The sequence below is a fragment of the Bufo bufo genome, chromosome 7 (assembly GCF_905171765.1).
Source record: "Bufo bufo chromosome 7, aBufBuf1.1, whole genome shotgun sequence".
In the NCBI taxonomy this organism is placed as follows: domain Eukaryota; kingdom Metazoa; phylum Chordata; class Amphibia; order Anura; family Bufonidae; genus Bufo; species Bufo bufo.
In genome coordinates this window covers 1,492,031-1,509,361 of record NC_053395.1, presented here as the reverse complement: position 1 = coordinate 1,509,361, position 17,331 = coordinate 1,492,031, and the positions used below count along the sequence as shown (strand labels likewise).

The 17,331-nt window shown below is 45.9% G+C and overlaps 2 protein-coding genes across 3 annotated transcripts in view; both read right to left on the bottom strand.

Moving 5' to 3' along the window:
* The window catches only part of LOC121008516 (TBC1 domain family member 10B-like), a 959,042-nt gene that overhangs the window by 206,784 nt on the left and 734,927 nt on the right, over positions 1-17,331 (bottom strand). The window lies entirely within an intron of this gene.
* LOC121008525 (phosphatidylserine decarboxylase proenzyme, mitochondrial-like) overlaps positions 6-17,331 on the bottom strand; it is a 53,302-nt gene continuing 35,976 nt past the window's right edge. For both annotated transcript variants that reach the window (XM_040441141.1, XM_040441140.1), the window contains 5 exons: positions 15,602-15,832; positions 15,127-15,259; positions 14,690-14,827; positions 12,275-12,435; positions 6-332 (listed from right to left, as the gene is read on the bottom strand). In XM_040441141.1, coding sequence (XP_040297075.1) covers positions 108-332; positions 12,275-12,435; positions 14,690-14,827; positions 15,127-15,259; positions 15,602-15,832 — 888 coding nt within the window. In that variant the 3' untranslated portion in view covers positions 6-107. The remainder of the gene's footprint in view (positions 333-12,274; positions 12,436-14,689; positions 14,828-15,126; positions 15,260-15,601; positions 15,833-17,331) is intronic.

The window sequence follows — 17,331 nt, the reverse complement described above, 5'->3', positions numbered from 1 at the left end:
CATGTTGTTATTATAAACTCTTTATTAACTGGATAAAAACATTATAAAAACATAAAATGTGTAAGTATTCGGTGTCCTGCACCTAAGTCCTGATCACATTGGAGGAGTCACAGTGTCCCCAGCGCTTCGCCCATGAAGATTTTCTCTCCGTTTTTCATTTGAAATGTAAAATTCCGAGGTCCCTCAAACACCAGAACAATGGTAGAGCCAAAGTTAAATTCTCCCAGAGGGTCCCCCTTTGCCAAGACCAGGCCAGTGGCTCCATGTTGTTCTATGTAGCTGCTGTCATGATATTTTCCTTTCACATGACGAGAATGGTTTGTGTGCAATTCCTAGAACGAAGAAGACGAGTGTTTATCATAAAATCATATGTACAACACCAGTAGAATGACCTCCCTGCTGTCCACATTTGTATGCACCCTTCTCCATGCTGCGCACACTGTCCTGTCCCTGTATCGAGTTATGTGCCCTGTTCCCCACCATGCAAGCCTTCTCTCATATAACATATATAAAGGTCTCCGTCCTGTCCTCCCTTTCTCTTCTCTCATGTAACATATATAAAGGTCTCCGTCCTGTCCTCCCTTTCTCTTCTCTCATGTAACATATATAAAGGTCTCAGTCATGTCCTCCCTTTCTCTTCTTCTCTCATGTAACATATATAAAGGTCTCCGTCGTATCCTCCCTTTCTCTTCTCTCATGTAACATATATAAAGGTTTCCGTCGTGTCCTCCCTTTCTCTTCTTCTCTCATGTAACATATATAAAGGTCTCCGTCGTGTCCTCCCTTTCTCTTCTTCTCTCATGTAACATATATAAAGGTCTCCGTCCTGTCCTCCCTTTCTCTTCTTCTCTCATGTAACATATATAAAGGTCTCCGTCGTGTCCTCCCTTTCTCTTCTCTCATATAACATATATAAAGGTCTCAGTCATGTCCTCCCTTTCTCTTCTTCTCTCATGTAACATATATAAAGGTCTCCGTCGTGTCCTCCCTTTCTCTTCTTCTCTCATGTAACATATATAAAGGTCTCCGTCCTGTCCTCCCTTTCTCTTCTTCTCTCATGTAACATATATAAAGGTCTCCGTTGTGTCCTCCCTTTCTCTTCTTCTCTCATGTAACATATATAAAGGTCTCCGTCGTGTCCTCCCTTTCTCCTCTTCTCTCATGTAACATATATAAAGGTTTCCGTCGTGTCCTCCCTTTCTCCTCTTCTCTCATGTAACATATATACTCACCTAAAGAATTATTAGTGCCCCCATACTAATACGGTGTTGGACCCCCTTTTGCCTTCAGAACTGCCTTAATTCTACGTGGCATTGATTCCGCAAGGTGCTGATAGCATTCTTTAGAAATGTTGGCCCATATTGATAGGATAGCATCTTGCAGTTGATGGAGATTTGAGGGATGCACATCCAGGGCACGAAGCTCCCGTTCCACCACATCCCAAAGATGCTCTATTGGGTTGAGATCTGGTGACTGTGGGGCCATTTTAGTACAGTGAACTCATTGTCATGTTCCAGAAACCAATGTGAGATGATTGGAGCTTTGTGACATGGTGCATTATCCTGCTGGAAGTAGCCATCAGAGGATGGAGACATGTTCTCATTCTGTTTACGCCAAATTCGGACTCTACCATTTGAATGTCTCAACAGAAATCGAGACTCATCAGACCAGGCAACATTTTTCCAGTCTTCAACAGTCCAATGTTGGTGAGCTCGTGCAAATTGTAGCCTCTTTTTCCTATTTGTAGAGGAGATGAGTGGTACCCGGTGGGGTCTTCTGCTGTTGTAGCCCATCCGCCTCAAGGTTGTGCGTGTTGTGGCTTCACAAATGCTTTGCTGCAGACCTCGGTTGTAACGAGTGGTTATTTCAGCCAACGTTGCTCTTCTATCAGCTTGAATCAGTCGGCCCATTCTCCTCTGACCTCTAGCATCCACAAGGCATTTTTGCCCACAGGACGGCCGCATACTGGATGTTTTTCCCTTTTCACACCATTCTTTGTAAACCCTAGAAATGGTTGTGCGTGAAAATCCCAGTAACTGAGCAGATTGTGAAATACTCAGACCGGCCCGTCTGGCACCAACAACCATGCCACGCTCAAAACGGCTTAAATCACCTTTCTTTCCCATTCTGACATTCAGTTTGGAGTTCAGGAGATTGTCTTGACCAGGAGCACCCCCCTAAATGCATCGAAGCAACTGCCATGTGATTGGTTGACTAGATAATTGCATTAATGAGAAATAGAACAGGTGTTCCTAATAATTCTTTAGGTGAGTGTATAAAGGTCTCCGTCGTGTCCTCCCTTTCTTTTCTTCTCTCATGTAACATATATAAAGGTTTCCGTCGTGTCCTCCCTTTCTCTTCTTCTCTCATGTAACCTATATAAAGGTCTCCGTCGTGTCCTCCCTTTCTCTTCTTCTCTCATGTAACATATATAAAGGTCTCCGTCGTGTCCTCCCTTTCTTTTCTTCTCTCATGTAACATATATAAAGGTTTCCGTCGTGTCCTCCCTTTCTCTTCTCTCATGTAACATATATAAAGGTCTCCGTCCTGTCCTCCCTTTCTCTTCTCTCATGTAACATATATAAAGGTCTCCGTCGTGTCCTCCCTTTCTCTTCTTCTCTCAGGTAACATATATAAAGGTCTCCGTCATGTCCTCCCTTTCTCTTCTTCTCTCATGTAACATATATAAAGGTCTCCGTCGTGTCCTCCCTTTCTCTCATGTAACATATATAAAGGTCTCCGTCGTGTCCTCCCTTTCTCTTCTTCTCTCATGTAACATATATAAAGGTCTCCGTCGTGTCCTCCCTTTCTCTTCTTCTCTCAGGTAACATATATAAAGGTCTCCGTCATGTCCTCCCTTTCTCTTCTTCTCTCAGGTAACATATATAAAGGTCTCCGTCGTGTCCTCCCTTTCTCCTCTTCTCTCATGTAACATATATAAAGGTCTCCGTCGTGTCCTCCCTTTCTCTTCTCTCATGTAACATATATAAAGGTCTCCGTCGTGTCCTCCCTTTCTCCTCTTCTCTCATGTAACATATATAAAGGTCTCCGTCGTGTCCTCCCTTTCTCCTCTTCTCTCATGTAACATATATAAAGGTCTCCGTCGTGTCCTCCCTTTCTCCTCTTCTCTCATGTAACATATATAAAGGTCTCCGTCGTGTCCTCCCTTTCTCTTCTCTCATGTAACATATATAAAGGTCTCCGTCGTGTCCTCCCTTTCTCCTCTTCTCTCATGTAACATATATAAAGGTCTCCGTCGTGTCCTCCCTTTCTCCTCTTCTCTCATGTAACATATATAAAGGTCTCCGTCGTGTCCTCCCTTTCTCTTCTTCTCTCATGTAACATATATAAAGGTTTCCGTCCTGTCCTCTCTTTCTCTTCTCTCATGTAACATATATAAAGGTCTCCGTCGTGTCCTCCCTTTCTCTTCTTCTCTCAGGTAACATATATAAAGGTCTCCGTCGTGTCCTCCCTTTCTCTTCTCTCATGTAACATATATAAAGGTCTCTGTCGTGTCCTCCCTTTCTCTTCTTCTCTCATGTAACATATATAAAGGTCTCCGTCGTGTCCTCCCTTTCTCTTGTCTCATGTAACATATATAAAGGTCTCCGTCGTGTCCTCCCTTTCTCTTCTTCTCTCATGTAACATATATAAAGGTCTCCGTCGTGTCCTCCCTTTCTCTTGTCTCATGTAACATATATAAAGGTCTCCGTCGTGTCCTCCCTTTCTCTTCTCTCCTGTAACATATATAAAGGTCTCCGTCGTGTCCTCCCTTTCTCTTCTTCTCTCATGTAACATATATAAAGGTCTCCGTCCTGTCCTCCCTTTCTCTTCTCTCATGTAACATATATAAAGGTCTCCGTCGTGTCCTCCCTTTCTCTTCTCTCATGTAACATATATAAAGGTCTCCGTCGTGTCCTCCCTTTCTCCTCTTCTCTCATGTAACATATATAAAGGTCTCCGTCGTGTCCTCCCTTTCTCCTCTTCTCTCATGTAACATATATAAAGGTCTCCGTCGTGTCCTCCCTTTCTCTTCTTCTCTCATGTAACATATATAAAGGTCTCCGTCATGTCCTCCCTTTCTCTTCTCTCATGTAACATATATAAAGGTTTCCGTCCTGTCCTCTCTTTCTCTTCTCTCATGTAACATATATAAAGGTCTCCGTCGTGTCCTCCCTTTCTCTTCTTCTCTCCTGTAACATATATAAAGGTCTCCGTCGTGTCCTCCCTTTCTCTTCTTCTCTCATGTAACATATATAAAGGTCTCCGTCGTGTCCTCCCTTTCTCTTCTCTCATGTAACATATATAAAGGTCTCCGTCGTGTCCTCCCTTTCTCTTCTCTCATGTAACATATATAAAGGTCTCCGTCCTGTCCTCCCTTTCTCCTCTTCTCTCCTGTAACATATATAAAGGTCTCCGTCGTGTCCTCCCTTTCTCCTCTTCTCTCATGTAACATATATAAAGGTCTCCGTCGTGTCCTCCCTTTCTCCTCTTCTCTGATGTAACATATATAAAGGTCTCCGTCGTGTCCTCCCTTTCTCTTGTAACATATATAAAGGCAAATTAGCACATTGGAGCACTAGGGGCGGAGCTGAATCTTTGGAGCACTGGTTTTGTGACAGCCCTGTGCTCCCCTTGATTGACAGGGCTACACATCTGCATCCTCAGGGCAGAGCTTTCTCCTAGCATGTACACTACTTACTATAGTCTTAGCATGATGAACATAGAGGTTTTCTGTGCTTAGAAAGCTAAAACATGCACTACTCACAAAAAGTTAGGGATATTTGGCGGGTGAAATTTATGGAAAACATAAAAAATGCCATTTAAGTAGAAGCGGCAATGGTGATTTCCTCATCTCAAAAATTTATTGGCACAAAAGCCAACACTAGTGCTGGGTGTACCCGCACAAAAATGTCAGTGTCTCAATAACTTGTCCTGTGGCCTTGAGCATCAATTCCAGCTTGATAACTACGTCTCCAGCAGTGTTCCCTCTAAGCTGCGCGGGTGAGCGGCCGCACAGCAATTATTGTGCCCCCGCTCACAAGTTTAATAAGTCCGCTCAGCAGCACCCGCTCGCAAAATGCCCACACTATTGATGAGTCCTTCAAAACTTCCTCCTTCCGTGAGCGGCTCAGCGGGCGCCGCCTACTACATGTTCCCGCACTACTGCTGCCTCCTCCTTTTCTAACTGAAGAGGAGGACTGAGCAGCAGTGCACAGGCAGAGGTAATGTGGCGGTCTGATGGAGAGAAGGGCCCCGCTGAAAATGTCCCCCGGCCCCATAAATCTCACTGCTGTGCAGGTGGAAGAAGGAGACAGAGCAGTCCCTGTTCATGAAATCCTAATGTATTCCTCACATCCCGCCCCAAAGCAGTCACCCTGACACCGCCACAGTAATAAGGGGGGGGCCGCTAATATTTATTAAACCGGACACACTCCTTGACAAGAGGCATTCTGGGGCGGTAAGGTCTGTTCCCCACAAGGAAAAGTCACTTTGTGGGGTTTGTCACGTATGGAGACCAGGATACCGGTCCTATATGTGGACGCAATGCATGCAGCAGAGCTGAGCTTCTTAGAGTAGCAGAGCCGAGCTTGTTAAATGCAGCAAGGCCGAGCTTGTTAGATGCAGCAGGGCCGAGCTTGTTAGGTGCAGCAGGGCAGAGCTTGTTAGATGCAGCAGGGCCGAGCTTGTTAGATGCAGCAGGGCCGAGCTTGTTAGGTGCAGCAGGGCAGAGCTTGTTAGATGCAGCAGGGCCGAGCTTGTTAGATGCAGCAGGGCCGAGCTTGTTAGGTGCATCGGGGCAGAGCTTGTTAGGTGCAGCGGGGCCGAGCTTGTTAGGTGCAGCGGGGCCGAGCTTGTTAGGTGCAGCGGGGCAGAGCTTGTTAGATGCAGCGGGGCAGAGCTTGTTAGATGCAGCGGGGCAGAGCTTGTTAGGTGCAGCAGGGCCGAGCTTGTTAGGTGCAGCAGGGCAGAGCTTGTTAGGTGCAGCAGGGCCGAGCTTGTTAGATGCAGCAGGGCCGAGCTTGTTAGGTGCAGCAGGGCAGAGCTTGTTAGGTGCAGCAGGGCCGAGCTTGTTAGATGCAGCAGGGCAGAGCTTGTTAGGTGCAGCAGGGCCGAGCTTGTTAGGTGCAGCAGGGCAGAGCTTGTTAGATGCAGCAGGGCCGAGCTTGTTAGATGCAGCAGGGCAGAGCTTGTTAGGTGCAGCAGGGCCGAGCTTGTTAGGTGCAGCAGGGCAGAGCTTGTTAGGTGCAGCAGGGCCGAGCTTGTTAGATGCAGCAGGGCAGAGCTTGTTAGGTGCAGCAGGGCAGAGCTTGTTAGGTGCAGCAGGGCAGAGCTTGTTAGGTGCAGCAGGGCAGAGCTTGTTAGGTGCAGCAGGGCAGAGCTTGTTAGGTGCAGCAGGGCAGAGCTTGTTAGGTGCAGCAGGGCAGAGCTTGTTAGGTGCAGCAGGGCAGAGCTTGTTAGGTGCAGCAGGGCCGAGCTTGTTAGGTGCAGCAGGGCCGAGCTTGTTAGGTGCAGCAGGGCCGAGCTTGTTAGGTGCAGCAGGGCAGAGCTTGTTAGGTGCAGCAGGGCAGAGCTTGTTAGGTGCAGCAGGGCCGAGCTTGTTAGGTGCAGCAGGGCCGAGCTTGTTAGGTGCAGCAGGGCAGAGCTTGTTAGGTGCAGCAGGGCAGAGCTTGTTAGGTGCAGCAGGGCCGAGCTTGTTAGGTGCAGCAGGGCAGAGCTTGTTAGATGCAGCAGGGCCGAGCTTGTTAGGTGCAGCAGGGCCGAGCTTGTTAGGTGCAGCAGGGCCGAGCTTGTTAGGTGCAGCAGGGCAGAGCTTGTTAGATGCAGCAGGGCCGAGCTTGTTAGGTGCAGCAGAGCTGATCCTGTTAGGTGCAGCAGGGCAGGTGCTTACTGTATATGTTGGGGTACAACTTGTTGTGAAATCCTACTGTGTCCTGACTCCTTACATTGGACTGTAGCCGCATGTACCGACTGTTCACAGCACAGACACTGCGGCCTCAAACAGTTCATTTACAAACCAAGCTCTGCTACATCTGTTCACAAATCTCTGTGTGCCTATACTGCAATAATATTTATTTTCTTTAGTTCTATCCGCTTCTAGAAAAGCTGGGTGAAAGCCAATATTGCTGCCATTCCGACCTTCACCCAGATCGCAGAACAACAAACCCTGAGGAGCAAACGTCGGGTGCATCTCTGCCGGTATGTGCGTTCCACCGAGGCCTTCTCCACACAGCAGATATAGGTGTAGGCAGTATATATGTACATAGGTGTAGGCTGTGTATAGGTAGATCTATCTATCCCACAGGAGTTATATTGTATGGCATGGTGTAACCTCCATACATTTGCTGTACAGTATACATTATAATCCATACACAATGCCGTTTAATATATAGTATAACACCTACACTGTAGGGTTATGTTGTATATTGCACGGCATGGTGCAGGGGTTATAATGTATATTGTACAGCTTGGTGTATAGATTATAATGTATATTATACGGCATGGTGCAGGGGTTATAATGTATATTATACGGCATGGTGCAGGGGTTATAATGTATATTGTACAGCTTGGTGTATAGATTATAATGTATATTATACGGCATGGTGCAGGGGTTATAATGTATATTATACGGCATGGTGCAGGGGTTATAATGTATATTGTACAGCATGGTGCAGGGGTTATAATGTATATTGTACGGGATGGTGCAGGGGTTATAATGTATATTGTACGGCATGGTGCAGGGGTTATAATGTATATTATACGGCATGGTGCAGGGGTTATAATGTATATTATACGGCATGGTGCAGGGGTTATAATGTATATTGTACGGGATGGTGCAGGGGTTATAATGTATATTGTACAGCATGGTGCAGGGGTTATACTGTATATTGTACGGGATGGTGCAGGGGTTATAATGTATATTGTACAGCATGGTGCAGGGGTTATAATGTATATTGTACGGGATGGTGCAGGGGTTATAATGTATATTATACGGCATGGTGCAGGGGTTATAATGTATATTGTACAGCATGGTGCAGGGGTTATAATGTATATTGTACGGGATGGTGCAGGGGTTATAATGTATATTGCACAGCATGGTGCAGGGGTTATAATGTATATTATACGGCATGGTGCAGGGGTTATAATGTATATTATACGGCATGGTGCAGGGGTTATAATGTATATTGTACGGGATGGTGCAGGGGTTATAATGTATATTGTACGGGATGGTGCAGGGGTTATAATGTATATTGTACAGCATGGTGCAGGGGTTATAATGTATATTGTACGGGATGGTGCAGGGGTTATAATGTATATTATACGGCATGGTGCAGGGGTTATAATGTATATTGTACGGGATGGTGCAGGGGTTATAATGTATATTGTACAGCATGGTGCAGGGGTTATAATGTATATTGCACAGCATGGTGCAGGGGTTATAATGTATATTATACGGCATGGTGCAGGGGTTATAATGTATATTATACGGCATGGTGCAGGGGTTATAATGTATATTATACGGCATGGTGCAGGGATTATACTGTATATTATACGGCATGGTGCAGGGGTTATAATGTATATTATACGGCATGGTGCAGGGGTTATAATGTATATTATACGGCATGGTGCAGGGGTTATAATGTATATTATACGGCATGGTGCAGGGATTATACTGTATATTATACGGCATGGTGCAGGGGTTATAATGTATATTATACGGCATGGTGCAGGGGTTATAATGTATATTATACGGCATGGTGCAGGGATTATACTGTATATTATACGGCATGGTGCAGGGGTTATAATGTATATTATACGGCATGGTGCAGGGGTTACACTGTATGCTCTTTAATGTGACAATTATTTTAGGTTTTCCTGTCGCCCACCTTTGATGGCGCTGTGTCCAGCTCTGAGCCGACCCCGCTCAGCAGCTGCCAAGGCTTAGAGGGAACACTGGTCTCCAGCTGTTCACAAGGTGATTTATTGTCCTCTGAGGCATGGCATCCCACTCTTCTTGAAGGACAGCCCTCAGGTCATTGAGGTTCTGGGGTACAGAGATTACAAGCCTCTACACAGCGACTCAGCTGATCCCATAGGTTTTCAATGGGATTCATGTCTGGAGAAAGTGCTGGACACTCCATTTGAGGTCCCCCAGTCTCCCTAATGATGAGATGGAGCATTATCCTCCATGAAGATGACATTAGGCCGGTGTTGTTAATACAGAATTTTTTTATTCAAGTATTAAGGGCTTGTCACTGGACCATTCACACAGTGTAGGGCAGTTCTGTACTGACCAGACACACCTGCCCACACTGTAACACCACCAAAGGTTGTTCCGGTGATAGCAGTGGCTGATGCAGAGCGCTCTCCTCGACCTCTACAACATCATTTATGCTTAGCGTGAATCGACTTTCATCAGTGATCAGCACTGAGGCCACTGGTCCCTCGTCCAGCGTAGATGCTCCCTGGCCCATACAAGACGATGACGCCTGTGCCTGGTGGTGTGGTCAGGTCCCCTTGCACGTTGTCTAGCATGCAGACCACTCTGATGTAAACAGTTTCGAATGGTCTGATATGATACTAGGGTGCCTCTCGCCTCCCATAAATGTAGATGGAGTTGTGTGGCATCCATCATCCAGTTCCGCAGGGCATTGTTTACAATTAAGCACTCATCAGTGTGGGATGTAGCCAACTTCTCTGCCTTTCTGTGACTCTTCCAGTCTCTGTATCTCTGATAGAACCTGCTGATGAAACTCTGTGACACTCTAAGCTCAGGGGCCACTTCCGTCTGAGAAGACCCTGCTTGAAGCCTTGCAATGGCGAGCTACTGTTGATCAATTGTTAGATGTCGTCTTGGTCTCATGATTTCAAAATGTGAACAGCATGATGAGGAGGAAGGTTTAATACCAATTCTAATTGAACCAGGAAATTTATTGGGCGATTCATGGATCAAACACCTGTTGTGAATTTTGCCGTTAAAGAGGACCTTTCACCTGTATAAACTATGTGAACCGAGTATGCTGCCATATAGAGCGGCGCCCGGGGATCTCACTGCACTTACTATTATCCCCGGGAGCCGCTCCGTTCTCCCGTTATAGGCTCCGGTACCTTTGCTTTTTAAGTTATAGTAGGCGGGTCTTCCCTTGTCCTGTGGGCGTCTCCTTCTCCTAGGCTGCAGCGCTGGCCAATCGCAGCGCACAGCTCACAGCTTGGGAGGGTTTTTTTTGTATTAGCTTTATAAGTATAGCAAACCACAATTCTCAAGTATAAGGCTGTAGCAGCTTTGGGATAAGTTGTCAGCCTTGTTTGTAGAGAACCCTAGGTTCAAATCCCATGAGATACTTTTTTTTTTCTTCAGATTTTTTTTTTTTCATCCTCTTGTTTGTAGAGAACCCTAGGTTCAAATCCCATGAGATACTTTTTTTTTTCTTCAGATTTTTTTTTTTTCATCCTCATTTAATTTATAATAAAAGGCTACATCCTTATTATATATAGTATAGTGTTTTATGCTTAGAAAGCTAATACATATTACTGGTTTATTCACAGGCACAATATGATTATAAAAACACCAGCAATATGTATTAGCTTTCTAAGCATTAAAGGCCACTAGTCTCAATATAATAAGGCTGTAGTCTTATTATGGGTTAAACGAGGGAGAGAGAAAAACCTTATAATGCAAAAAAATCTAAAACACAAGACTCAAACCTGGGATCTCTATATGGAAGACTGACCACTTACCTCCAGACTACAGCCTTATCACATTAATAATTGTAGTTTCTCCTATACTTAGCTAATATTACTGGTTTCTTTATAACCATGTAGTGCTCCTGTGATGAAACCAGTACTATGTATTAGCTTTCTAAGCATTGAAAAACACTATACTCTTTATGATAAGACTATATTCTTTCATTTTGGCTTGAAGAAAAAAGTCTAGAAGTCTCTCCTGGACAAATATACGCATCGCTAACCACTTATATCCAGGCTATAGTCTTACCACATTAAGAATTGTGTTTTGTTTTTTTTTTTTATACTTAACAAGCTAATATTACTGGTTTCTATTTAATCATAGATTGTGCCTGTGAATAAAGCAGTGATATGTATTAGCTTTGTAAGCATAAAAAAAAACTGTAGTCTCAGAAGGGCTATAGTAAGTATATATGCTAAGACACAGCTCTGCCCTCATGCTCCAAGGATTTAGCCCTTCCCCTGGTGCTCCAATATACTTATTTGCATAAGAATAAAAATGCAGATATACAGTACAGACCAAAAGTTTGGACACATCTTCTCATTCAAAGAGTTTTCTTTATTTTCATGACTATGAATATTGTAGATTCACACTGAAGGCATCAAAACTATGAATTAACACATGTGGCATTATATACATAACAAACAAGTGTGAAACAACTGAAAATATGTCATATTCTAGGTTCTTCAAAGTAGCCACCTTTTGCTTTGATTACTGCTTTGCACACTCTTGGCATTCTCTTGATGAGCTTCAAGAGGTCGTCCCCTGAAATGGTCTTCACTTCACAGGTGTGCCCTGTCAGGTTTAATAAGTGGGATTTCTTGCCTTATAAATGGGGTTGGGACCATCAGTGGCGTTGAGGAGAAGTCAGGTGGATACACAGCTGATAGTCCTACTAAATAGACTGTTAGAATTTGTATTATGGCAAGAAAAAAGCAGCTAAGTAAAGAAAAACGAGTGGCCATCATTACTTTAAGAAATGAAGGTCAGTCAGTCACCCGAAAAATTGGGAAAACTTTGAAAGTAAGGGCTATTTGACCATGAAGGAGAGTGATGGGGTGCTGCGCCAGATGACCTGGCCTACACAGTCACCGGACCTGAACCCAATCGAGATGGTTTGGGGTGAGCTGGACCACAGAGTGAAGGCAAAAGGGCCAACAAGTGCTAAGCATCTCTGGGAACTCCTTCAAGACTGTTGGAAGACCATTTCAGGGGACTACCTCTTGAAGCTCATCAAGAGAATGCCAAGAGTGTGCAAAGCAGTAATCAAAGCAAAAGGTGGCTACTTTGAAGAACCTAGAATATGACATATTTTCAGTTGTTTCACACTTGTTTGTTATGTATATAGTTCCACATGTGTTAATTCATAGTTTTGATGCCTTCATAGTCATGGAAATAAAGAAAACTCTTTGAATGAGAAGGTGCGTCCAAACTTTTGGTCTGTACTGTATATGTCACTGAAAGCATAGGACTCTTGGGGTCACTAGGCCCTGTCTCTTTCTGGACTGAGCAAGGTTTGCTACTTACTGAATCACCATAGATGTGGATAGAGCCAACATTTGTGGCACCTACAGCTGTAAGGGAAAAGAAGCCAAACTGCCACTGCCCACTGAGGACCACACGTTCATTTTGACAAAACAGTCCAGGGACCCAACGAGCGACATGGGGGCTGACTGAAAGCAAGGAACCTAAAAGGAGCAGAAAATAAAGTGTTAATGCTGAGGCTGTGTGGAGGAGGTGCACGCACCTGATAAAGACGAGTTCTGCATTTCCCATACGTTCTCACACATCCCCCTTCATCTCCCTTATTGTAGGGTCATTTTAAATTCATAAACTATGCCCATACGATGTTTCAGACTGGACAAAGTTCATACTGGTATAGTACTGGGCCAGGAGACCCTCCGTATGGACATATATGTCCCCTTTGTAATCTCCGTCATGTCCGGTTCTCACAGTAATAGGTAAATGTGCGCTTCTGCTTTACACTGAGGAGATGAATGTAATCCGCCTGATTATGTCTGCTGATAATACACTGCTCAAAAAAATAAAGGGAACACCAAAATAACACATCCTAGATCTGAAATAATGAAATATTCTTCTGAAATCCTTTGTTCTTTACATAGTTGAATGTGCTGACAACAAAATCACACAAAAAAAAAAATGGAAATCTAATTTTTTAACCCATGGAGGTCTGGTATTTGGAGTCACCCTCAAAATTAAAGTGGAAAAACACACTACAGGCTGATCCAACTTTGATGTAATGTCATTAAAACAAGTCAAAATGAGGCTCAGTAGTGTGTGTGGCCTCCACGTGCCTGTATGACCTCCCTACAACGCCTGTGCATGCTCCTGATGAGGTGGCGGACGGTCTCCTGAGGGATCTCCTCCCAGACCTGGACTAAAGCATCTGCCAACTCCTGGACAGTCTGTGGTGCAACGTGACGTTGGTGGATAGAGCGAGACATGATGTCCCAGATGTGCTCAATTGGATTCAAGTCTGGGGAACGGGCGGGCCAGTCCATAGCATCAATGCCTTCGTCTTGCAGGAACTGCTGACACACTCCAGCCACATGAGGTCTAGCATTGTCTTGCATTAGGAGGAACACAGGGCCAACCGCACCAGCATATGGTCTCACAAGGAGTCTGAGGATCTCATCTCGGTACCTAATGGCAGTCAGGCTACCTCTGGCGAGCACATGGAGGGCTGTGCGGCCCTCCAAAGAAATGCCACCCCACACCATTACTGACCCAATGCCAAACCGGTCATGCTGGAGGATGTTGCAGGCAGCAGAACGTTCTCCACGGCGTCTCGTGCTCAGTGTGAACCTGCTTTCATCTGTGAAGAGCACAGGGCGCCAGTGGCGAATTTGCCAATCTTGGTGTTCTCTGGCAAATGCCAAACGTCCTGCACGGTGTTGGGCTGTAAGCACAACCCCCACCTGTGGACGTCGGGCCCTCATATCACCCTCATGGAGTCTGTTTCTGACCGTTTGAGCAGACACATGCACATTTGTGGCCTGCTGGAGGTCATTTTGCAGGGCTCTGGCAGTGCTCCTCCTGTTCCTCCTTGCACAAAGGCGGAGGTAGCGGTCCTGCTGCTGGGTTGTTGCCCTCCTACGGCCTCCTCCACATCTCCTGATGTACTGGCCTGTCTCCTGGTAGCGCCTCCATGCTCTGGACACTACGCTGACAGACACAGCAAACCTTCTTGCCACAGCTCGCATTGATGTGCCATCCTGGATAAGCTGCACTACCTGAGCCACTTGTGTGGGTTGTAGACTAGAGTGAAAGCACCGCCAGCATTCAAAAGTGACCAAAACATCAGCCAGGAAGCATAGGAACTGAGAAGTGGTCTGTGATCACCACCTGCAGAACCACTCCTTTATTGGGGGTGTCTTGCTAATTGCCTATAATTTCCACCTGTTGTCTATCCCATTTGCACAACAGCATGTGAAATTGATTGTCACTCAGTGTTGCTTCCTAAGTGGACAGTTTGATGTCACAGAAGTGTGATTGACTTGGAGTTACATTGTGTTGTTTAAGTGTCCCCTTTATTTTTTTGAGCAGTGTATATTACTCTGGGGGACATTGTTCTCTAGAGAAAGACACCTGGAGACATTGTATCTGTGTCCATAGGATGGTCTATACTGGAGAAGACCAGTTCATACTGGTATAGTACAAGGGGCAGGAGACCATCCGTATGAACAAATAAAAGACTTAGTGTTTTTCTTTCTCTTCGATGATTCGTAAAGGAATTAATCTAAGCCTCGCTGACAGACTAGGAGGCCCTTTCAAGTCTCTCCCAAATTCCAGAGAAGAGGGTTTCCATAACACACTGTTCTCCTGTATGTGGCTGTGCGGTGGAGAAACATGCATCGTTCTCCTGTATGTGGCTGTGTGGAGGAGGAGCACACACACTTCTCTGTCTGTAAGTCTTTTTACCTGGAAAATGTCTTCTATGCTGAATGCTCCAGTCAGTTGGGGAATGGAATCGATGATAATCACCTGGAGCCAAGTACACAACATGGTGGTAGAGTCGGGTGGTGGGACGTACGCCCAACTGCTGCAGAAATGAAACACCTAGAAGAAGAAAAAAGTTTGGTGTAAGAAGGTGTCAACTTGAGAAAAGACACGGCTGTAAGGCTCTTGGGTGGTTAGGAGCAAGGCATGCTGGGTAAGCTCCCGAAGTGGAGACAAAGACACCTGATACTGGTGACAACATGGAAGACATAGCAGTGCTGTGTGAAGAGCATGCAGGTTAGTGCTGTGTTGCCTGCTCTCAGCGGTTCCCGAGTGTTGGGACATCCTCTAAGGTGACCAGAAGGCCAAAGCTGTCCATGTGTGACAGATAACACCACACACCATCTCACACAGTCTACCTGAGTTTTCTGATTCCCGCCAATCTTGAGGTCCCAAGAAGTTCTCCAATGAATATGTGAGACCTTTCACTTGTTCAATCTGTGAGCCACGTGTTCGGCCACAGTGTAGGACCCGACCATCACAGGGACTGACCTACAAGACAGAACTGTACTGGTAAACATGATCCAGTCTACATACAAGCTAGAAGCACAGACTCATCTACAGACTTGAATATCAGCCCATGGACCAACTACACAGTCCTCAGGGACTATGAAAGGGGAGCGTAGAGATGGGGAGGTTCGATGCATTAGAGACAGCAGAACCTTATCTGGGTTTATGGCTGCCATGTTGGCTGGAGATTCCCTTTACATATTCCTGGGCGACACTTACTGAGCAGAAAAGTAAAGTAGACGAGAGGAGCCACCCGTACAACACTGGGTGTTAGGAGTAGAAGAGCTGACGTTGGAACAGATTGGAGGACTGCATACTACTCACTAAGTACTGAGGAGAAATGCTTCGAGCTGTGGACTTTAATGGACGTCTGAAGAGCTCCCCTAGGTTCCTGTAGCGGTTCAGATCTTCCACCTCAGCTTCTTGCATGTTCACAGAGAAAGCCCACACATACATGGAAAGCAGAGGACGACGCAGCCAGTGAGGCAGGCTGACCTCATTCAGCAGTCCCCACAGGCGGGAGAGGAGGCGAGTGGGAGCCCTGGTGTAGACCGCCTGTGGGCGAGAAAATGCAAGACATGGCGACCAGAACGCAGTGTTCTTTCATGCAGTGGCATAGGGAAAATTACGCGCCTGTGCCCGGACGCAGGACACTGACGTGTGTGCGCAGCATGCCTGCACCATCTATGAGTGAGCGCCGACTGGGACACAGGTATTAGCTTTTTTTTTTTTTGTGTGTGTGCCAACTTTGGGGGACATTACTGGGGGGCACAGGAGAATATTACTGAAGGGACAGTGGGGGACAAACTACTACATGGGGCAAAAAACTAGTGTGGGGGGAATTACTATATGGGGCAGTGTGGAGGAAATTACTATATGGGGCAGTGTGGGGGAAATTACTATATGGGGCAGTGTGGGGGAAATTACTATATGGGGCAGTGTGGGGGAAATTACTATATGGAGCAGTGTGGGGGAAATTACTATATGGGGCAGTGTGGGGGAAATTACTATATGGGGCAGTGTGGGGGAAATTACTATATGGGGGCAGTGTGGGGGAAATTACTATATGGGGCAGTGTGGGGGAAATTACTATATGGGGCAGTGTGGGGGAAATTACTATATGGGGCAGTGTGGGGGAAATTACTATATGGGGGCAGTGTGGGGGAAATTACTATATGGAGCAGTGTGGGGGAAATTACTATATGGGGCAGTGTGGGGGAAATTACTATATGGGGCAGTGTGGGGGAAATTACTATATAGGGCAGTGTGGGGGAAATTACTATATAGGGCAGTGTGGGGGAAATTACTATTTGGGGGCAGTGTGGGGGAAATTACTATTTGGGGGCAGTGTGGGGGAAATTACTATTTGGGGGCAGTGTGGGGGAAATTACTATTTGGGGGCAGTGTGGGGGAAATTACTATATGGAGCAGTGTGGGGGAAATTACTATATGGAGCAGTGTGGGGGAAATTACTATATGGGGCAGTGTGGGGGAAATTACTATATGGGGCAATGTGGGGGAAATTACTATATGGGGCAGTGTGGGGGAAATAACTATATGGGGCAGTGTGGAGGAAATTACTATATGGGGCAGTGTGGGGGAAGTGTGGAGGAAATTACTATATGGGGGAAGTGTGGGGGGAATTACTATATGGGGCAGTGTGGAGGAAATTACTATATGGGGGCAGTGTGGGGGAAATTACTATATGGGGCAGTGTGGGGGAAATTACTATACGGGGCAGTGTGGGGGAAATTAGTATACGGGGCAGTGTGGGGGAAATTACTATATGGGGGAAGTGTGGGGGAAATTACTATATGGGGGAAGTGTGGGGGAAATTACTATATGGGGGAAGTGTGGGGGAAATTACTATATGGGGGCAGTGTGGGGGAAATTACTATATGGGGGCAGTGTGGGGGAAATTACTATATGGGGGCAGTGTGGGGGAAATTACTATATGGGGCAGTGTGGGGGAAATTACTATATGGGGGCAGTGTGGGGGAAATTACTATATGGGGCAGTGTGGGGGAAATTACTATATGGGGCAGTGTGGGGGA